This window comes from Vigna unguiculata, chromosome 5 (genome assembly GCF_004118075.2).
Source record: "Vigna unguiculata cultivar IT97K-499-35 chromosome 5, ASM411807v1, whole genome shotgun sequence".
In the NCBI taxonomy this organism is placed as follows: Eukaryota; Viridiplantae; Streptophyta; class Magnoliopsida; order Fabales; family Fabaceae; genus Vigna; species Vigna unguiculata.
In genome coordinates this window covers 6,708,040-6,732,155 of record NC_040283.1, presented here as the reverse complement: position 1 = coordinate 6,732,155, position 24,116 = coordinate 6,708,040, and the positions used below count along the sequence as shown (strand labels likewise).

Below are 24,116 nucleotides of genomic sequence, written 5' to 3'. Positions count from 1 at the left end.
ATAACTCCCCTAAACTTGGATCCTATCGCTTAAAAGCTTGAATGACTCTTGATTCTCCCTTGTTTCCAATAGCCTCCCTTGATTCTCCTCCAATCAGCCTCAATGATTCACTCACCACACTCTCTTCACTCTGATTTTCGTATCCATCAACCAATCCAGTAAAACTAGCCACAAAACCACCCTCCTTTTCTCTTAATTGGCGTCTTAATGTGGCAAAACGAAAATGGCTTAAGGTATATGATAATTACCATTCAATGACTCATTAAGGACTACTCTCCAGCCCCTCTTGGGTGCTATGTCTGCTAGGGTTTACACTACCCTTTCACATTCATGCAAAAACTAAGTTTAGTAAAAATAAAGTTTAATATGGGGTTCTCCAAGGTTTGAACTCACAACCATACCAATGCCAAATCAATGTACAACTATTCAACCAATTCATATTTCATGATGATTATTATAATTAAATGATTATATTATCCCATCACATGATCAACATATATTTAAAATTAATAACAAATAAATAACACACAATTGTCATACATAGGACTCAAACCTAAGTCCTCTCAACCACTTGAGCTACTACTTTTCCACGTCATACAAGCTAGAATTTAATGCCATAAAGGCTCTCACTACCCGCGTTTATTTATTAATTATTTATTTAATTAATTAAATTTCACGGGTCTTACAGGCAGGCTCGCATTGCCATCCTTAGTGGTGGGTGAGAATGATTAAGTGAAAGAAAAAAGTAAGTCTCTATGCGTTATGGTGGTTGAGAAGGAAGAAGTAAAAAATAAAATATAAAATGTTAAACGGATAGTGGATCATGGTGGGTTGGCTTGTGTTGGTGTGCCACAGATAAAACTGATGAATTAAAAAAGGGTCCTTCTTCCACCTCTAAAATTTCTTCTACAACTCCAATTTTTTTTAAATTCCAAAAGTACCCTTTGACATTTAAATAAAGCCACGAACACCACACCACCAAAATTACTTCCGAATGTTAACTTCCGAAAGTCAAATATATTACAGGAAGTCAAAATATATTACCAGAAGTCGATTTTTGGAAGTCAAAATATATTACCCGAAGTCAACTTCGAGAAGTAAAAAAATATTACTAGAAAGTCAACTTCCAGAAGTTAAAATAGATTATCGAAAATCGACCTCCGAAAATTAAAATATATTATCGGAAATCAACTTCTGAAAAACAAAATATATTACCGGAAGTCGACTTTCGAAAGTAAAATTATAATACCCGAAATTGACTTCCGGAAATCAAAACGAAAAAATTTATTCTGTTTTTATTTAATTTTATTTAATGTTTTTTTCTTTAAAATTTTAATTATTTTTTATTTTATGTTTTATTAATTTGTTTAATTTATATTTTAGAAATAAATAATTAATATATATATATATATATATATATATTTTAAAGTAATAAAATATTACATTTTCAAATAAAATAAATTGAAAAAATCCGTTTGTATATATATACATTACTATTTTATTTTTTAATTTGCTTTTTATTTTTTCTTTTTATACTTTTTTTTAACTTTTTTTAAAACTTGTTTATATTTTAGAAATAAAATATTAATATATATATATATATATATGTTTAGTTTATTTTTTATATAATATATTAAAATATAATATTTTCAAATAAATTAAATTAAAAACATTAACTTTTTAACAAAATATTTAAAAAAATAAAAAAATGAAGAAATATATATATATATATATATATATATTTTCTTTTTCTTTTTTTTTTGACTTCCAGAAGTCAACTTTCGGTAATATATTTTGACTTTCGGGAGTCAATTTTTGATAATATATTTTGACTTCTGGAAGTTGACTTCCGACAATATATTTTGACTTTCGAAAGTCAATTTTCGATAATATATTTTGACTCCCGGAAATCGAATTTTGATTATATATTTTGACTTCTGAAAGTCGACTTCGGATAATATATTTTTGACTTTTGGATGTCGATTTTCAGTTATTTTGATTTCTGGAAGTCGACTTCCGGTTATATATTTTACCTTTCAAAAGTCGACTTCCGGTTATATATTTTGACTTCCTGAAGTATTCTTCACTAGGAATCGACATCCGAAAGTAATTTTGGGAGTAGTATGTGCATAACTTTACTTAAATGGTCAAAGAGTAATTTTGTAATTTTAAATCTTTTTGAAGGTGTAGAAAAAATTTTGGAGGTGCAGAAAGAAAGTCCCATCAAAATTTATGCAGCATAACACTTCCAAACTTACCATAATTTAATCAATATGTTTTGTTGAGGGTCGAATTCTCCTTGACCCAATATCAATATATTCAGTAAAATAATAAATAAAAATAATATCAATTTAAATAATTCCATGTACCATAATTATAAATGTCAGAGTTCACATTCTATAGAACCCATAATTAATATCTAATTAACATATAATTAAATAAATTTATAGATAAACTAAGGATATATATGAAGATAAAACATTGATTAGGAGAAACAAACTACCAGTATAACAAGCATTGGAGATAATACTTATTTTATATGTTATATCTTAAATAGAAACTAATATTCATTCAATATAAATATTTCTGAAGTTTTGATAGCAAAACACTTTACTTTCGAAAAAATTAAAAATACCATTTGTCATAGGCAAATACCCCAAATCCAATACTAACATTTTCAACAAAACAATCAGTATAAATAATATTAATATAAATAATACCACATTGATATACCTAAGAGAAGACAAGAGACACGAAGGAAGAAGGAGATGCTGCAGATACACAAGTAAAGGGACACGTGAACAAAAGCAAGGCAAGCAACAAAAAAGAAAAACGAGACATTGAGGCACAAGAACGATAACAAGGGCTGGTTTTACAATGCAAAGATCTGTCCCAAAGAAGAACAAAATAAAGAGACAATGCACAACATAAAGATAGAATGCGAAGAGCAACCATAAGAAAAACCCTAGTGACCGAGAAAATGTGGTTCTATACATGTAACATTATATAATACATTTGATACAAGTTTTAACTCAAACTTTAAGGTTTAACTTTATCTTTTCCATTCAATATAAGATTTTGACTCACATTTGAATTATTTCTAACATGTCTCTAGTTATAAAATGGATAATTTAAGACAACTATACTGATGATCGTCATCAAAAATAGGATAAGATGATGCCTCTTTAATAATCTTCAACATGGTCACCCTAATTTCAAAATGTTTACCACTTCATATTTTCATGATAGTCACAAAATTATTGTTGGAAGGCATCATTGAATGCCATTTATACACTAGTGAAATAATACCAATGGCATGCACTTATGAAATAATTGAATTTTTATGTTTGTTAACATTCGACTTCTTTTTTCTTAATCGTAATAAATGATTGAAGAAATAGTGAATCCTTCTTTTAAATGTCTTATAAACCTTATATGCAAAAATATTTATTCATTTTAACGGTGTAAAAGTTATGATTTTCTCCTGTAAAAATAGGAGTCAACAATAAATGAGGGTGGATGGGTAAGATTTTTTTTTTCTGGAGGGATAAAGAAAATAAATTTGGATGACTAAGTTGAAATTTGTTGGTATCACGGTTAGTTTAGAATAATATTAAAAGGTTCATTGTTTAAGTTATCATAATAATTTAGAAAATGAAGGGCTATGAGTTGGTGTTAAAATATGAAGGCATGGTAAGGACATAATAGTTGCATGAATTAGTAACTACTTGGTGATTGAAGATTATAGAAATTATGGTCACTTAGTATGTTAATTTAAAATTCATGCAATTGCTATTATTACTAAAAAATTCATATTTTCTTTCAATTTTATTTTGATTTTTTTTAAAAAATACTTATAAATTTTGTTATAAAAAAAATTTGCAGGAAATTGCTATCAATTTTTTACAAAATTATTTTGTATAAAACGCTTTTGACAATAAATTTTGTAGAAAATATTTACGAATTTTATAATTTTGTAGGATATAATTATTTACAAGGAATTATCTGTTAATTAATATTCTTAGAAGAAATATCAGAAAAAAGTTTTTTCTTGTAAATTCTTTTAATAAATTTGTAAAATAAATTTCATATAATATAAAAATTTGTAGTAGTGTATGAGAAACTATGCTATAAATAGATTACCAAATAACTGTTCAATGCTTTATCCATTTTGCTTTTTTGTCTAAATTTGCATTTGCAATAATTAGGAAAAGAACTAACAGTATTAGGAAGCACAAAGTCAAGACGAAAGTGTTCATTCCTAAGGGAGCATGGATCCAATTGTTTCTGCAACTACTGAGAGTGCACTGAAAATTTTAGGACATTTGGTCAAACGACATTGGGGCTACATTTTTAATTACAAAAGCAAATTTGAAAAGTTGAAATCTTACGTTGAGTACCTGGAAGATAATAGGGAGAGGCTACAACATGATGTTGATAAAGCACTAGAAAACGCAAAAGAAATTGAAAATGACGTTCAACGTTGCTTAAAGCTTATGGATGAGAAGATAAAAGAATATAGAAGTTATATTAATGATGAATGTCATGAAAAGAAAATATGCTCAACTGGTTTCCTTCCAAATAACTTCCATTTGAGGTATCAGCTTGGTAGAAAAGCTACGAAGATGGTCGAGGAAATCATAGAAGATGGACTTTGGAAAAAGAAATTTGACAAAGTTTCGTATCAAGAATACCCATCCCCTGATTATGCTTTTTCAAACAGTGGTTATGTGAGCTTCGCATCTAGAACTAGAACTTTGGAGACGATTATGAAAGCACTGGAAAACTCAACAGTTGATATGGTTGGAGTTTATGGGCATTCTGGTATGGGTAAAACCTTTTTGGTTAAAGAAATTGCTAAGAAAGCTCGAGAAAAGTTGTTCAAGATAGTGATTATAGCAAATATTACAGAAAATCCTGACTTCGAAAAAATTCAAGGACAGATTGCTGACATGCTGGGAATGACATTGGAAGAGAAAAGTGAGATTGGTAGAGCAAATCGAATTCGAAAGAGGTTAAAGAAAGAAAAAAAGAACACCCTTATTATCCTTGATGATCTCTGGGATGGATTAGACTTGAATAGAATTGGTATTCCATGTGATGATGATGATCAAGATGATGCAAGCCGACAGGATGTCAGTCACATATCTAACGATTTTGGTTACGGTAACACAGAAAATAGTGAGTGGTCAAAAGTTGATTTGAATAAGATGAAAAAGGAAAAGTCATCCAAGAGTTACAAAGGAGGCAAAATTCTTCTAACATCTAGAAAGAAAGAAGTATTATGTGATCAAATGGATGTGCAACAGAGCTCTACTTTTAGGGTGGAAGGCCTTGATGAAAAGGAGGCACAGACTTTGCTAAAGAAAGTTGCTGATGTAAAAAATTCTGATTTTGATAGCAATGCTATTGAAATTGCAAAGTGGAGTGGTGGAATTCCGATAGCGTTAGTTTCAATAGGAAGGACACTAAAGAATAAAAGCTTATCCACTTGGGAAGACATTTGCAAACAAATTAAAAGACAAAGTTCTACCGAAGAATGGGGATTTACAGACTTCTCAATAAAGTTGAGCTATAATCAACTGAAAACTGAGCAGCTAAAATGTGTGTTCTTACACTGTGCAAGAATGGGAAATGATGCTTTGATTATGGATTTGGTCAAATTTTGCATTGGTTTGAATTTGCTTCAAGGAGTCCACACAATTACAGATGCAAGGAAAAGTGTACAAAGGATGATAAAAGAACTAGAAGAATCGAGTTTGTTGGTGAGAAGTTATTCTAGTGATCGCTTCAACATGCATGACATTGTGCGAGGTATTGCTCTTTCGATATCATCCAAAGAAAAACAAGTGCTTTTTATGAAAAATGACATACTTGACGAGTGGCCTCATGAAGATGACTTTGAAAGGTACACTGCCATTTTTTTACACTCTTGTGACATCAAATATGAGTTTCCTAAGAGTATATCTTGTCCTCGAGTTGAAGTCTTACACATTGACAATAACACTGAATCTTTTGAAATACCAGATGACCTTTTTAAATTTATGATTCGACTCAAAGTATTGGTATTGACTGGTGTTAATCTGTCTTGCTTACCTTCATCAATTAAATGCCTGAAAAAACTAAGAATGCTTTGTTTGGAGAGATGCACTCTTGAAAAGAACCTATCGATCATTGGGGAGTTAAAGAACTTACGAATTCTTAGTCTTTCAGGATCTAATATTGAAAGTTTGCCTCTTGAATTTGGGCAACTGGATAAGCTTCAGCTTTTCGACATAAGCAATTGTCCAAATCTAAGAAAAATAACTTCCAATATTATAGCAAGGATGAACATTTTAGAGGAATTTTACATTAGAGACAATTTGATTCTATGGGAGGCTGAAGAAAATATGAAAAGTGAAAATGCTAGTCTCTCTGAGTTGAGGCACTTGAATCACTTGCAAAATCTAGAAATACATATACAAAGTTTTGCCCATTTTCCGCAAAACTTATTTTTGGATAAGTTGAATAGTTACAAGATTGTCATTGGTGAATTCAACTTACTTAACTTGCTTACAGTGGGAAAATTCAAAATCCCAGAGAAGTATGAAGAGGTGAAATTTTTGGCATTGAACCTAAATGAAAACGTCGATATTCATTCAAAAAAATGGGTTAAAATGTTTTTCAAAAGTGTTGAATGTTTGCTGCTAGGAGAACTTAATGATGTTCAAGATATTTTCTTTGAATTAAATGTGGAAGGATTTCCAAATTTGAAACATTTATCCATTGTAAACAATTTTGGCATTAATTATGTTATCAACCCAATGGAGCGATTTCACCCTTTGCTGGCCTTTCCCAAATTGGAGTCCATATGGCTTTACAAACTGTACAATTTGGAGAGAATATGTGACAATGAGCTTGTGGATGCCTCTTTTTGTAGTTTAAAAGTGATCAAGATTAAAACATGTGCTAAATTGGTAAACCTCTTCCCATTTTGCATGGTTAGACTCCTCACTGTGCTTGAAACAATTGAAGTGTGTGATTGTGATTCTTTGAAGGAGATAGTTTCCAAAGAAAGACAAACTCAAAATGTTAGTGATGACAAGATTGAGTTTCCCCAGTTACGACATTTGACATTAAAGTCTTTACCAACATTTACTTGTTTATATACCGTTGATGAGATGCTTGGTAGTGTACCATTGTTGCAAGGCCAAATACTACAACATGAGACCACAAATATTGTCACTAACGCTGAGCATGGGGTCACCAATTCTTGCCTTCCACTCTTCAATGAAAAGGTACGTGAAAACATTATCATAATAAAATGTGCAATGCTTAATTTGTATGTTGTTATTACCTTAAAAGAAGCATAAAATACTATTCATTTAATTTTTTTTCATTTCTTGTAGGAATATTAGGATAAATTAACGAGTTTTGTGGGTTGAATAGTTATGTAGTAAATATATATTATAGAAGGATACTTTACTGGTGATAAGGAATGTGGAGTAGTTTTGAATAAGGTAACAATTGCTCTAATGGAAATAAACTTTATTGAGTTTATGAACTTTATTGAGAGAGAGCTCAAATTTACCCTTTGAAGTGAAGCATCTTCTTTGAAGTGAAGAAGTGTACCCTTTTCTCCATTATTTAGGCAAAGCTCAAGAGATTTTCTTTAAGATTAGGAATAAGTAAGACATCTTTTTTAGTCACATACCTTTCTAAGTTTCCACCACAGCAATACCTCCTCCCTTTTGACTTCATTTGTGTGTTGTTTCTTGATTGAACTTTCACTTTGACAAAGTTGCTCTTATCTTTGGCCATGTGGCTATTGCATCCCTAATCCAAGAACCAATTCCATTTGTTCCATCACTACAATCTCGAGTAGACTAAAAAAGATGTTGCTCAAGGCATGCTCTTCACAAAATTTTAATTCATGTTTTTTTCCGTGGCAATTATTCTCCATGAGTTCAAATTTATTGTAGTGTTGATACCGTGGCTTTTTGCAATGTTAACATTCTTTCTCCAATTGACTTGACTTCTTACAAATGTCACATGGATCTCAAATGGAATTAGAGAAACTTCTATAATGTTTTATTTATTTCTAGAACTTTCTCTATTTTCTTTCCTCCACTTTCTTTATTTTGAGACCTTAACTTTTTATTTTAATTGAAAGAAATTTTTGACAAAGTCATCATTATACTTTTCAATCTTTGCGTATTTACTTCAAGAGAGTCTATTAGTTTTTTTACTGACAAGGTAGATAGATCCTTGATTTATTTGATTGTAGTCATGATTGCATCATATTTATTGAGAATAGAATTTAGAATTTTTCTCAACAATTTTCTTGTCAAGAGTATTTTCCTCACATGCTCCAATTTGCTTGATTATTTCTTATCTTCTAAATAACAATCTTCAATGTTCTTCACATTTATTAACTCAAACACATGTTTTAGAGTTTGAAATTTAATAGTACACACCTTTACACTTCCTTGAAACTCGTTTTAATGTGCTCCACACCTTTTTTACATTTATGCCATCCTTTACTTTGGAAAAATAACATCAACAATGACTTTTCTTAAAAGGTATAACACCAACTCCTTTATTTAGTGACTATTAGTGTTGAAATGTCTATAGGAGCAATGAAGTCTTCTTCTACAATCTCCCATAAGGGAAAAATGTCTTAATTTTAATCTTCTAAAAATCATAAATTTATCCAATAAAGATAGGTACACAAGTAGATGAAAATGGATCCATATTGGCCATTTCTTATAAATATTTTGCGATTGATATGGAATATAGTAGGAAAGTTTTCCTTAGAAATAGTTGGCTATTACATCTATGCCTACTAGATACCAAACTAAGGAGAGTTTGACAAGCTTAGTGAGGTGAGTAACAATGTAGTAAATATATGTTGTAGAAGGTAGATATGAAGATGACGAGTAATGTTTGGAGGAGTTTTACATAAGTTAGCGATTGGTTTTATTGAACTAAACTTTATTATGTTTTTTATAAAGTTACTTGAGCATAGTGAAAAAATGTCATCACATATATAGGCATGAGATGTTTCATCACAATGATCTAGAATTTCTTAGAAGTTCACCTAATTCTAGGTTTTATTTATTTTTAACTTTATAGAAATTGCACCATAATTTAACATTTCTATTGGAAAAAACATATTTTGAAATGAAATCTTCTTGTTGCAACATTTTATGTGCTCTTACAGGTTTCAATCCCTAAATTAGAATCGTTGGAGTTATCCTCAATCAAAATTCAAAAGATATGGTGTGACCAATATGATCATAATTTTCAAAACATTGAAAAGATATGGTGTGACCAATATGACCATAATTTTCAAAATTTGCTCACATTGAACGTGACAGATTGCGGTAATTTAAAGTATTTACTATCATTCTCTATGGCTGAAAGATTGGTTAATCTTCAAAGCATTTTTGTAAGTGAATGTGAAATGATGGAGGATATATTCCGTCAAGAAGATGCAGAGGTGTGTTGATTCATTTAATATTGAGTATGATTAATGTTATTCTTTGTTTTATTATTATATTAAGCAATTAGGTCTTTCAATTGCTCACCTATATAGTATTTTTATTGTAACAGTATATTGATGTTTTTCCTAAGTTGACGAAAATGGAAATCATCTGCATGGGGAAACTTTCTACCATTTGGAAATTCGATATTGGTTTGCATTCCTTTAAAAATTTGAGCTCTTTGATAATCAGAGAGTGCCATAAACTTGTTACAATTTTTCCAAATTATATGGGGCAAAGATTGCAAAGCCTTCAAAGCTTGACAGTTACAAATTGCAAGTTGGTTGAAAATATATTTGATCTTGCAAATATTCCCCACACTTGTGATATAATTGAAACAAATTTGGAAAATATATTTCTAGAAGACCTGCCAAATTTGGTGAATGTATGGAAGGGTGTCACCGGTGAAATACTCAAATGTAATAATTTGCAAAGCATAAGAGTTGATGAGAGTCCAAAATTGAAATATCTCTTTCCAGTTTCTATTTCCAATGACCTAGAAAAACTAGAAGTCCTTGAGGTATGGGATTGTTGGGCAATGAAAGAGATTGTTTCTCTGGACAAACATTCAAGTGAAAATGCTATCAGCTTTAAGTTTCCTCATCTAAACACTGTATCCTTGATAGACTTGCATGAATTGAGGAGTTTCTACTCAGGAATTCATACTTTAGAGTGGCCACCCTTGAAGAAATTGAAAATAGTTGACTGTAGCATGCTCGAAGGTTTCACTTCAGAAATCACAAATTCACAAGAACAACCAATTGTTTTAGCTACAAAAAAGGTACATATAAAGTTTGTTTAGATACAAAAAAGGTACATATGTCTTGTTTTAATGGAAAGTGTGAATTAGCAACCCTTCACAAGGATGAGATTATGTTTTTTATTTCCTAAATCAAAATAATACATTATGATTCAACTAGTATGCTTTAATACTGACAAGTCTTTTTATTTATTTACTTAGGTGATATATAACTTGGAATATATGTCGGTGAGCTTGAAGGAAGCAGAGTGGTTACAGAAATACATTGTTAATATTCACAGAATGCACAAACTAGAAGAACTTACCTGCTATAGATTGAAGAATAATGAAATTCTCTTTTGGTTTCTTCATAGACTTCCCAATTTGAAAAGTTTAACATTGGGACTTTGTCACATGAAAAGAATTTGGATTCCTGAAAGTCTTAGTTCACGTGAAAAAATAGGTGGTGTTGTGGAGCTTAAAGAGTTAGAATTGCGTAGCATGTGGTCTCTAGAGGATATTGGCTTTGAGCATGATGTGCTTCTTCAAAGGATAGAATGCTTAATCATTCTACGATGTAAAAAATTGACAAAGCTAGCGTCATCCTCAGTATCTTTTAGTTACTTAACATACTTAGAAGTGGTGAATTGTATGATGAGGAATTTAATGACACTCTCAACCGCTAAAACCTTGGTTCAACTCACAACTATGAAAGTAGGTTCATGTCCATTAATTGTGGAAATTGTTGTCGAAAATGAAGAGGAAAAAGTACAAGAGGTTGAGTTTAAACAATTAAAATCATTAGAATTGGTATCTCTAAAAAATCTCACAAGTTTCTCTAGTGTCGAGAAGTGTGACTTAAAATTCCCACTATTGGAAAACTTAGTAGTAAGTGAATGTCCTCAAATGAAAAAATTATCCAAGGTCCAAAGTGTTCCAAACCTACAAAAAGTACACGTTGAAGCAGGAGAAAAAAACAAATGGTATTGGGAAGGTGATTTGAATGCCACTCTACAAACACATTTCAAAGATCAGGTATGCTTTTAAAGTATGTGTTGACCAATTTTTTATTTCTTTGAAAATTTTCGATAGCTGAATTCGTGTGCAAAACATAAATAATGTGAAGCATGTACATTATGTCGTTTTGTACAGATTTAAGTATATATTAATTTCCTAGTTTCACAGGTCAAGGTTTATGGATTATATTTTCAAGGTGTATTAGGTATCCCCTATCATAATTTCATAATCAAATTTGTGCAAATGGCGGCCTTTATCATACTCTTTGATTTATTTGAAATAACTTCCTCACTTTTTTTTTTCATTTTCCAAATTTGTTTTATAACATATTATAATGGATTAAAGTGCGTGTAGGGGGGTTTACATATACCATAAGGATTAGTATCAAGACTTTTTTTATATCGTCATTAAATCATTTATTGTGATGTAGTTCTAACATTTAGTTTCTTCTCTTTTTAAGGTCTATTTTGAATATTCAAAGGAAATAAATCTTGTTGATTATCCCGAGAGGAAAGTTCAACATGGAAAATTTGCTTTTCCAGACAATTTCTTTGGTTGTTTGAAGAAATTGGAATTTGACGAAGCATGTGAAAGAGATACTTTGATTCCCTCTCATGTACTACCTTACTTGAAGAACTTAGAAGAATTGAATGTGCATGGTTGCAAATCAGCAAAATTGATATTTGACATAGATGAGAGTGAGATGATGACGTATGGAATAGTGTTTCGTTTGAAAAAGCTTATTTTAAAGAACTTGTTAAATTTAAAATGTGTATGGAAGGAAACCCCGAGAGGAATTGTCAGTTTTCCTAATTTGAACATTGTTATTGTTCATGGTTGTGAAGGGTTGGTAACACTGTTCCCTTCATCCCTTGCCAGAAATCTTAAGAAGCTTGAGACACTTTTAATATCGGGGTGTGAGAAATTGGTAGAAATTGCTGGAAAGGAAGATGGAATGGAAACGACAATAATGTTTGAATTTCCTTGTTTATCCTACCTAAAACTTGTGAATATGCCATTGTTGAGTTGCTTTTATCCTGGAAAGCATCATCTTGAATGTCCCTTATTAGAAATTTTATTTGTGGCCAATTGTCCTAAGTTGAAGCTATTCACATCAGCTACAGAAGCAGCTACAGAAGCAGCTACAGAAGCTCCAATTAGCCTGCTACAACATCCTATGTTCTCTATTGAAATATTGGTAAGAAGGCATAAACATTTTGACCTTTTTTTCTTTTAATTATATATTTTCCTTCTTTAACTTCTAACTATTGACAGCTATACATTTTCTTTTGAATTTGTTTATTTCAATTGCTAGGCTTCTCACAAACTGAAACGTTTGGCACTTAATCAGAAAAACTTTACGTTGTTGAGCGACACACGTTTGCCCCAAGACCTTCTTTGGAAGCTAAATTTTCTTTGGTTGTGCTTTGAGGATGATAGCAATGAGAAAGATACTCTGCATTTTGATTTATTTCACAAGGTACCCAGCTTAGAATATCTTATAGTACAGAAATGGTTTGGTCTGAAGGAGATATTTCCCTCTCAAAAGCTTCAAGTTCACCACAATGTACTTGCTGGATTGAAACAATTATTTTTGTTCCAATTAAGTGAGTTAGAGTGTATAGGTTTAGAGCACGCGTGGGTACAACCATACTCCCAAAAGCTTGAATTGTTAAAGCTTTACGAGTGCCCTCTGGTAGAAAGAATAGTTTATGGTGCGGTGTCTTTCATCAATCTTAAAGAGTTATATGTGGAGCGCTGTGAGAAGATGGAATATTTATTCACATTTGCAACACTCAAAAGTTTGGTGAAACTCGAGACTCTATTCATAGAAAATTGTGAATCAATCAAAGAAATTGCAAGAAATGAAGAGGAAGATGGCTGTGATGAGATGGTATTTGGACGGCTGAGGTGGATTTACTTGATATGCTTACCGAGGCTAATAAGCTTTTATTCAGGAAATGCCACTTTGCAGTGCCCATGTCTGGAATGGGTGGTGGTAGATGAATGTCCCAATATGATAACTTTCTCTGAAGGACTCATAAAACTACCAATATTTTCGGGGATTCAAACATCGAAACATCCTGATTTCACTTTCCACGTCGATCTCAACACAACTGTCCAAACCTTATTTCATGAAAAGGTCAGTTCTTATGTATTATTACATTACTATTTTCTTTCTTGTGTTATAAAATCCTCTTTCTCTTAACCTCAAATCTATTAGAATATATTATATTATTTAGCAATAGGTTTTCTTATTATTTAGCAACATGGTTACAAAAAATGACTGCGTGTTCGAAGTATTGTTAGTTTTGGAGCATGGAACTCTACGATTTTATCCTCCAACATTCATTCCTAAGTACTTAAATGACACTTTCATTATTTCACAATTGAGAATGAGCGAAAACCCCTTTATTTTGCTCTCATCTACATTCATTCCTCCAATTTTACTCTTGTGAAAATTCACTCCAAGCTTGATATTAATTCAAAGTATCTAAGGATATTTTTATTACCATTATATTTGTAGTGTCTTAACTACTATGATTCGGAACCCAATCAATAGATATTATCTTAACTACTATTGCACAACGATCCAAAACAACTTTGTCTTGAATGTATTGTTTACAGTCTTGCCATTTTCCCATCCACTTTTTAGTTACTACAACTCTATCTATCCTACTCTTTGTAGTTCTTTTTTCCTTATACCAAATATATTTTCGCCCGACCATTGGTATGGCATCCATTTCCAACTTCTCTATGAAGTTATTAAATCATATTATCTGTCTTGTATTACTACTCCTAGATTTAATCTTCTTCTCTCCTCGATTTTTCTTACTGCATATACACCATAACTTGCATAATGTGATTTGTTTGATATGCATTATTTCATTCCACATGTCAAATTTTTTATTCAATTGGCATGGTGAGTATACATTCATAACTACAATAGTCTCCTCATCCCTTTTTGCGCTTTCCATACACAGCTAAGTAGCCCTCGTTACATATATGAGGGATTTTTTCACGAACAGGTGAGAATTTATTATTTGAATTCAATTGCTATGATGTTTTTCAACCAACAATAATTTCCTATTTCTTTATGTTCAATGTTTCATTAAGCTGGAGATATAGTGTTCAATCATAATCATTACATTTCCTTGAGGGAAGTCCCTTGTTCAAAGTTGTTGGACACCAACCATTATATTATAAGGATGGATTGTACAATATCTTATATAGGTGGAGCTCATTATAAAAATTAGGCTTGATAGTTAATTTGGTCCTCTCTAATTTTATTCTAATTTTCAGACAAATTGCTAGTTTTTATTTGACAAATTTAGTCCTTTAAGTTTCTAAAAATGTTCAATTTGGTATTTTTCGTTAGATCGACCTTAACCTTGTGTTCGTACTAATTGGTGGAATTTTCAATATTTTTTAATTTATTTCTTAAATATAAAAACGGTCACCTGTCAAGTCATGGTCGTGTCACGTGCTATGTTACTGTCACATGAAAATGTTTGTTTTCAATTTAGTATCATATTTATAATGTTGATTCAATTTAATCCTTTTTAATTGTAAAATGAAACAATTTGGAACTTATTTTCATTTTGAGAACAAATCAATAATTAAATTTAGGTACAATTTTTATGTACTTGTTAAAATATTTTTTTATAATTTATACATAAAAACACTCTATAACATCATAGGCGGATATTTTTAATTTACTAAAATAAAAATAATATTTTAATTGAATTTAAATTTAATAACCAATCCCAAAATGCGGGAATTTTAAATTTATTCAACGCGCCAAAAATAAAAAACATAATTCAAACTATTACAAGTTAAAATCCAACGTTAACTTAAAAGAAATACATAAAAATCATTTCCAAAAATACTTCAAATCAATTCCCATAGCTAGTCCTCACTCCAACCCTATGCGTCAACAACATCACCTGCAATATCATCTGCTCCCATGTGACAAGTCACACAATTAGCATCAAACACAAACAGAAAGGATGAGCTCATTGAAAGTAAACATGCATAAAACATATCATAAACCCTCACCCAAAGCATCCTAACTTAACCAAAAACTCCTTTTTAGAACCTTTCTCATCCTCTAGTAGGACACATAGTCCCCTACCTGATCCATCCAGATTTTTACACCACTTGACCCTAGCCTTAAGGATATCACATGCTTCCACGAACTTGTCGCTCGTGGTCCAAACTCTATGAACCTCCTGCTCGTAGTCTAACACACGTGAACACCTGCTATGAACCTCCCCACTCATAATAGCCTCAAGTATACGAACCTCCCCGCTCATATCTCCACACGAGAGGACATCTAATACAAACCTTCTCGTTCGCTTGTATTAATCACGCGTTCCATCATCAATAACGAACCTACATGCTCGTGACAACATGAAGCATATCATGGCCCAAGGTCGTCATCTCCAACATTAAAAACACTTAAATTCATCAACCTGACCTACATGAGATCAACACCTACTCAACCATGGTCATAGGAATTTCATATACTTCCACAAACCGGCCACTCGTGGTCCAACTCTACGAACTTCCCGCTCATAGTCCAACATGCATGGATCCATCTCGTTACGAACCTCCCACTCGTAACAATCAAGTGGAGCTAGCCAATACAAACCTCTCGCTCATATTCTCCCATAAGATTTCTAACATCTCGGACCTCCTGCTCGTGATCAGTGCGCTTTCAAACTCCATTACGAACCACTCGCTCGTAATTCATCCAAGTATATCCCTAACCAGACCATTACCACAAACCATGCAGAACATACCACAAAAGCACCATGGCTCTACACTACCGCCTAACATAGCCTAAGCGCCGCCAAACAACACTTATATGCAAACCGCCTGGCCGTCATCCAATACCGTTAGGTGCCAACTCTCTAGATTTGCCCTTGCTTAGCGATTCAGACTTGCCGCTCGACGCCAACTCCTTCCAGGCTTTCCTAGTTCAGTCTTATCACTTGGCAGTTCCCTCGTATCGCCAAGCGTTATTCCAGTGGCGAGAGAAAACACTAGTTTTGCACCTTAAAACAAGTTCTAATTGTAACATCCCGTCAGGATATTACTGATTTAAAATATATAAAACAAATAAAATATAACACTACCGCATTTATGAATAACCTCATTTCCCAAAAACGTGGGAAATTTAAAATTTATTAAATGATCGGATAAAGTTTATAAACATCCACTCCATAAACCAAAATAAAAATGTTATAATTTCACCCATCAAGGTTTACAACAGTTTCCAAAAGCAAATAAGAAAATATAAGAAGTTCCCCCAGTAGAACCCCATTCGCGACTATGCATCACCGGTTCCACCTGCATCAACATCCTCTGCTCACGTATACAGCGTACACGGTCATCGCCAAACACAAGCAGATAGGGTGAGCTTATGAAAACAACATGCATCATAACAGATATCATATAACCAATTAACAAATATAAGCTCCATAAGTATCAAAGTACCATCTCTTAATCAATTCTCTAACGTCTGGCCACAACCAGACTATTCGAGTTCTACCTCTTCTAGTGATTACCCCAAGGTAATTTGCTGCCAAACTTATCCGCCACAACCAACAGAGCACGTTCGGGAACCAATGCCACGGATCACACACCGCAACGCCAGGTGGAGTTCCCAATTACGAACATAGTCCTTAATGTCCCAAGACTACCAAACTCGTCAGCCAACAACTGAGGAGGGCAATCTAACTGGACCCATCTGTACTGACCACAACCAGCACACTCACACCGGCAACACTCGCCAACCCGAGCTTAACTCAAGGGTTCCTCGTGTTCATCCGCCATCCTGAGCTCAACTCGAGGGATGCCATTCCGAGCTCAACTCGAGGAATGTACGTGCTTAACCCCTATCCCGAGCTCAACTCAAGGGATACGTTCCGAGCTCAACTCAAGGAACCCAGCAATCTTACCTTTGAAGCACCACTAAAAGTCTTGTAGAACACCCTACACAGTCTAATAACTAGGACTTACAGCAGCCAAATTGCCTAGCGGGGGACACGTACCGTTAGGCGCCACAGCTTCCAGACCGCCTGGCGGGGGACACGTACCGCCAGGCGCCAAGCGCCTCAAGAACCATAAAACTTGCAACCACCACCCGGCGGGCCTCTCCTTGCCGCCAGGCGGACGTTGATTCATAATTTACGTATTTTCTCGCTATCGCTTGACGGAAACTTCTTGCCGCCCAGGCGCCTCCTGCATCATGGTCCCACTGTTTCCTCACTATCGCTTGGCGGTTGTGATCGCACCGCCAAGCGCCACATTAGAAATATACCTTTACTGGTTTTTTCGTGATTTTCGTTCAAGTTCACCACAAAGGTCTTACGCAATTACGTTCTCACTCAGATGAAGCCCCTTCACATCATGTGTATCATTTTAAACTGGTTTATCGAATTAAACATACGTAAGTTCAACTAACCCAATACTCAATGTGCCCCTGCAGCTACTACCTCTATAAGCTCTATTATTTACTTCCCTTCAAGTCCCGGTTTTCCTCACTTACAACATTACTTCATAACCTCCTTACTTAAGATTCACACACTTCCTACCATTTGGCAATTCCCAAAATTCATAAACTATAACTTGACTCTCGTCTTCGTATACAACCACTAACTCTGTACTGGTCTAGACCACAAGGTCCACACTCACGCTAGAATCCCCCCTCAACTACACCAGAATTCTCTTTCTCTTCTCAACACTTAATTATCAACACTAACTCTGATTTATTATCATTCCTTCTTACATCCTATTACTCCTTTCCACTGCTATAATAGTGTGAAGATGGCTCCCTCCACCCAGTATAATCAGCAACACCCGCAACATGTAAAAACTCCAACTTCTGAGATGGCGCCTGGCGGCAAAGCCCGTGCCGCCAGGCAGTTCAAGTAAATATGGCAGATTCCCAGAATTTTGCTGCAGCTATGCGATCCATCTTTCATTCTCCAGCACTTCTCTCTGCATTCCCGAATTGCCTTCACCCTCGAATACTTAATCGTGACACCACCCTCTAACTTTAACTCTAATAGTTCACAACGTGAGTACACCAATTCGCTATCACCACTGATTCATCTAAAAATTCTCAATTATAACCCTAAAATCATATTCACACTGTTTCATCAATTTTATCTACTAATTATATTGAATCTCAATAAAATACGACGTTACATCATCCCTAGCTCACCAACCCATGATTTCCCTCCGATCAGAATTATGTCAAAACACCTAGAATGACGAAAACAAAAACTCAGACCCGCGTCGCCTGGCGGAAATTCATCACCGCAAGGCAGTTTATTAGTAAAAACCCAGAATGCTCAGGAACCTTGAGCAGCATGGTGGTACAGGGATTCACCGCCAGGCGCTGCACCCAGAAACTCCACAATACATGTTCAAATGGTTGAGCCGCCTGATGGCTAAGTATAGCCCGCCAGGCGGTTTCTGAAAAAATTCCAGAATTCAGCAAAACCACGATACAGACACTCCAAATTTCGTGCTCTCTCTCACTCTGTTTCACAGCCACCTCTGTTCTGCCCTTCCACTAGGATGTTCCTCAACTCTTCATATTCAAGCCAAAGCCAAAAATATCAAAAATTAAAGTTTAATATGAGTTCTCCAAGATGTTAAAAACAGATCTGTCTAATACTCTTAAGCACAAAGGGATCTGTGTTGATTAATGAGTTTCTCACTTGTTTAATGTGAATCTTGAAGGAGTCTTTAAGGTTTAAAGCTTAGTTAATCAATCACACAGTTTTGGGTTAATGGACTGTTTTAAAACAATCAAGAAGAATTAAAAGAGAGAAGAGGAATCAAAACACACAATTTATACTGGTTCGATTCAAGGCGAATCTACATCCAGTCTTCTCCTAAGTGATACACTTAGGAGGATTCCACTAAACACAGAGGTTCCAAGAATTACAAGCACACCTATGTAATTCTAACCCCAAAACCCAAGAACTTGATTCAACAATCAAGAACTTCCCCTAGGAGCAATGCATCCACACAATTGCACCTAGGTCCACACTTCAACCACTGAAGCTACTGTAATCAAAGATACAGAAAACAAAACAAGAAACGAAAACACCTAAATGTGCAGATTTGACTTGATGCTCCTTGAATCAAGCAAGATCCATCATGGTAGAGTCAACCATCAATCATTCTTGGATCTGTGCTTGGGTTACTGCAGAATCTTCTGAAGCTCTTGTGTCTCTCAGATTGCTCTTTTCCAGATGCAGACTGTGTGATCTATCTCAAAAAAATCCTGACCCAAAACAGATTACAAGACAGCTTTTATACAAAGGTTTTTGCTGTCACTAATTCAATTAGCTATTTACCTAATCGATTATCGTGAGTATATTTTCACTTAGTACAATACTCACAGCTAATCCATTAGTTAAAGAACTAATCATATACAAAGTTACACAACAAGCCTGAAAAACAAATGATAAAGTGAAGCTAATTTCCTAATGCATAACCTAACTGGACTAAGCTATGTTTTATCCTAGATCAGTAGACATCATCAAAATTGTTCTTCGTTTATGGAAGAAAAGCTCCCCCTGCCAACAATCTCCCCCTTTTTGATGATGTCCAAAACATGGATTGAGATAAAACGACCTGCAGCACATTAAGCAAACACCAACAGCAGTACACAGTACAGGCACACAATGCAAACAACAGCATAGACATATAACAGATATCATTTTCATTTTATGCTCCCCCTATCAGTATAGCCTATCAATGCAGTGGCAAGATAATTCTCCCCCTTTTTGGACAGTAGCAAAAAACATAATCAAGATGGGAGAAAAAAAACTAAACAGCGCAGCAGGTAAAAAACACAGCAGTAGATAATGCATACCAACCAGGTTAATAACTTTGCATAGCATTCAGAGTAAGCATAGTATATAACACATTATAGGCTAAACCAAAATATTCCTAGGCTAAGGTAGCTAGGATGCTAGGATGACTACAACAAGGAAACACACACCCTGCTAGGACTACTAAGATCCTAAGGTCAAGAGCTACAGACTGAAGCTGTGAAGGATGGTACACAAAAGGGAGGTGTGTGGGTAGAAGGCTAGGCTATTCGTCGTCAGTGGCATCTTCAAAGTGCTCACTTTCACTACCTTCTGCAGTGTCCACAGCAGCTTCAGGAGTAGGTGAGGCACGACCAGTGTTGAGTTGCGCCAGTTGTTGTTGAACAGAGGTTAGCTGGTGCTCAATGGACTCCAGTTTTGTCGTCCAGATGTGATGCTGATCAAAAAGAGCCGTGACCATGCGCAACATGTCCTGCTCGTAACGAGTCCTTGTGGCAGGGGAAGAGGCATCAGCAGTATCCTCAGGGTCACTATCTGGTTCATCCTTGAAGCGCCAGGCGTTGCCCCTAAAAGACATTCCCATGTGATGAAGGGCATTTGCCCCAATCAGACTTGTGTGATTTGGAGTGTAGGAAGCCTCGCCAGAGAAGTCCACTTTGTAAAGCTCGAGAATTTTGCACACGAATACAGCATAGGGCAGAGGATAATTGGGTAACTTGATGGCTTTCTGCATTGTATCAGAGATAACCTCAGACCAGTCTACAAGAACATTTGACTTGAAGGCATGGAGAAGGAAGACGTCCTCTGTGGTGAGTTGAGCATGGTTGTCGTTGCGGGGAACCAGAATCCAGGCAGTTAAGAACGCGAGTACGCGCTCATCCTTCTTCATTCCACCAGCGCGAAAAATACTGTAATCGCGTTTGGCTTTGGGATCCCTCAAGCAACCCTGGTATACATCCAAGCGATTTGCCCCAGGAAACCCTCGATGGGCTGGAATGCCAGAGATGCGAAAGCCAGCGATGTCAGTCCAAACATCTGTAGTGAGGTAAATGTCTACCCCTTTGACACGCGAGATGAGGAGATCATCTTGACAAGCGAGATTTGCGTAGAAAACCCTAACCAAATCGGGGTAAATGTCACCGGTGAGTTGAACGAACGTGTCCAGGTGTTGGTGGGAGATAAGCTCTGGGAAGGTAAAGTCGTGATTGCGAAAGAAGGATATTTCAACATGCTTGTGGTTGATGATTTTGCGATTGCGGAAGGATTCATTGAAGTGTTCTTGAGCGGCGTTGTCACTGATCCAACCATCAATATCAGGATCCCATTGCTTGGTGGCCATGCGCTTGACACGTTTGCGAGAGGTAGAGGAGGATGCCATGGCGGAGTGATGGAGGGTGTAGGTGACGGCGGAGCAGAGGTGGAGAGGGAGGGAGACCTAGGGTTTTTTTTTCTTTTTGAGGGATTAGAAGGTACCAGGGTCCTAGGAGCAGAAGTTAAGGCTGCTATTAAGAGCAGGGAATATACTTACCTAATGGATTAGCGGGCATTTTTTAAGAGATTAAGTAGTAACTATGTGATGCAGGACTTAGCTTAAAACAAGGCTTCAGACAAGGCACGATAATGAATTAGGACAAAGATTAGGTAAGCAGCTATACAGTTTGAACAGATTAAACATACAGGTATATGCAGAAACCAGAACCAAAATGCATATGATTTGAGATTGAACTTAATTGTAGTAGAAAGGTACTATGCATACAGTAGTAACACAAGAATGACACACACACACAAACAGCAGTTAAGTAGACAGAATTAATTTGAGCAAGTGATGTCCAAAATACCCAATTCATTTCGAAGAGTGTAAAATCTCTCTCTGGCCAGAGGTTTAGTGAAGATGTCTGCTAGTTGATGTTGTGTGTCAATGTACTCAACCTTGCATTCACCCTTGGATACATGATCTCTGATAAAGTGGTGACGGATTTCAATATGTTTGGTCTTGGAATGCAGTACAGGATTTTTTGTAAGATTAATTGCACTGGTATTGTCACATTTTAACGGAATGTGATTGAGGTAAATGCCATAATCCTCAAGCTGGTTCTTAATCCAAATAGATTGAGCGCAGTAGCTGCCAGCAGCTATATATTCTGCTTCAGTAGTGGACAGAGCAACACAGGCCTGTTTTTTTGAGTGCCATGAAATTAGAGAACCACCTAGGAGATGGCAGGTGCCACTGGTGCTCTTCCTGTCAGTTTTGCAACCACCAAAATCTGAATCGTTGTACCCTACTAAGGAGATATTTGAGCCATGAGGATACCACAGACCCAGATTTCTAGTGCCCTTAAGGTATTTAAAAATGCGTTTGACAGCAGTTAGGTGTGATTCTTTGGGACAGGACTGGAATCTGGCACATACACACACACTGTGCATAATATCTGGACGGCTAGCTGTGAGATAGAGAAGTGATCCGATCATTCCACGATATTTAGTCTGATCCACTGTAGGCCCTGTTTCATCACAGTCTAGATAGCAATTTGTAGCCATAGGGGTTGATGATTCCTTGCAAGCTTCCATGTGAAACTTTTTTAGTAGCTCAGTGCAGTATTTAGATTGATGAATAAAGAGTCCATGCCTTCCCTGCTTAATTTGGAGTCCTGGAAAGAAGTGCAACTCCCCTATCATGGACATTTCAAACTCATCTTGCATGGTTTTTGAGAAATCTTTGCAGAGACTAGGATTTTTTGAACCAAAAATGATGTCATCCACATAAATTTGAACAAATAGTAGATCATTTTTGGCTTTCTTAATGAAGAGAGTAGAATCCACCTGCCCTCTTCGAAAACAGTTTTGAATCAGAAATTCACTTAGCCTCTCATACCATGAGCGAGGGGCTTGCTTAAGTCCATAGAGAGCCTTTTTTAACTTATACACATGATCTGGAAACTCATAGTCTGTGAAACCAGGGGGTTGGGCCACATAGACTTCTTCCTTAATGAAGCCGTTTAGGAAGGCGCTCTTCACATCCATTTGAAAGAGCTTGAATTTGAGTAAGGATGAGATGGCAAGAAGAATTCGGATGGCCTCAAGTCGTGCTACAGGAGCATAGGTCTCATCATAATCAATCCCTTCTTCTTGACAGTATCCTTTTGCTACCAATCTAGCCTTATTCTTGATAATCACACCAGAGTCATCCAGCTTGTTGCGAAAAACCCACTTGGTGCCTATGATTTGCTGTGATTGAGTTCTTGGAACAAGATCCCAAACATCATTTCTCTTGAATTGATCCAGTTCGTCCTGCATTGCTAAAAACCAGTGTTCATCCTTGAGAGCATCATTCACTAATTTTGGCTCAAGTTGGGAGACAAATGCTACGTTTAGACAGAATTGGCCTAGCTGCCTGCGTGTGGAAACGCCTTTAGAAATATCCCCTATGATGTTGTCAAGAGACATGTCTTTGGGCACTGTCCAGTCAGCGGGTAAGTCTGCTGCAGAGGTGGAGGCTTCAGATGCTCCAGGTGGTAATTCTGCTGCTGCTTCAGGCTCATGGTGTGTCAAATCTGCACCTGTATCATTTAAATCTGCACTATTTCTTGACCCAGAGGAATTAGCTCTGTTGTTGTCACCATACGTGACATGTCCACTTACTTTGTATGAGATTTTGCTGAATTTAGAGTTATCACCTGTCATGTGTCTAGAGCAGCCACTGTCCAGATACCACATAGTCTCCTTAACTTCAGCATTTTCCTGCAAAACAGATTATTTTGATGAAGCAGGTACCCAAACAAACTTGGGTCCTCTTGTGTTAGACTGTGTTGCAGTTCTCTTAGGCACCCATTTGAATTTCCCTCTAGGAACCCCACTGTTTTTAAAGTAGCAGGATGTGGAGAAATGACCAGGTTCAGAACAATAGGTGCAAATAATGGAGGATGGTTTGCTGATGTTGAGAAAGTTTCTGCACGATAATCGATTAGGGTTGTCACT

General features: G+C 35.4%; 1 protein-coding gene across 1 annotated transcript in view; it reads left to right on the top strand.

Annotated features, from left to right (window-relative positions):
- Positions 1-24,116, top strand: part of LOC114183061 — a 50,010-nt gene that overhangs the window by 12,936 nt on the left and 12,958 nt on the right. Inside the window, exons 3-8 of the mRNA XM_028069914.1 lie at positions 4,209-7,277; positions 9,203-9,481; positions 9,595-10,305; positions 10,486-11,298; positions 11,741-12,478; positions 12,596-13,423. Of these exons, the coding sequence (XP_027925715.1) occupies positions 4,272-7,277; positions 9,203-9,481; positions 9,595-10,305; positions 10,486-11,298; positions 11,741-12,478; positions 12,596-13,423 (6,375 nt within the window). The 5' untranslated portion in view covers positions 4,209-4,271. The remainder of the gene's footprint in view (positions 1-4,208; positions 7,278-9,202; positions 9,482-9,594; positions 10,306-10,485; positions 11,299-11,740; positions 12,479-12,595; positions 13,424-24,116) is intronic.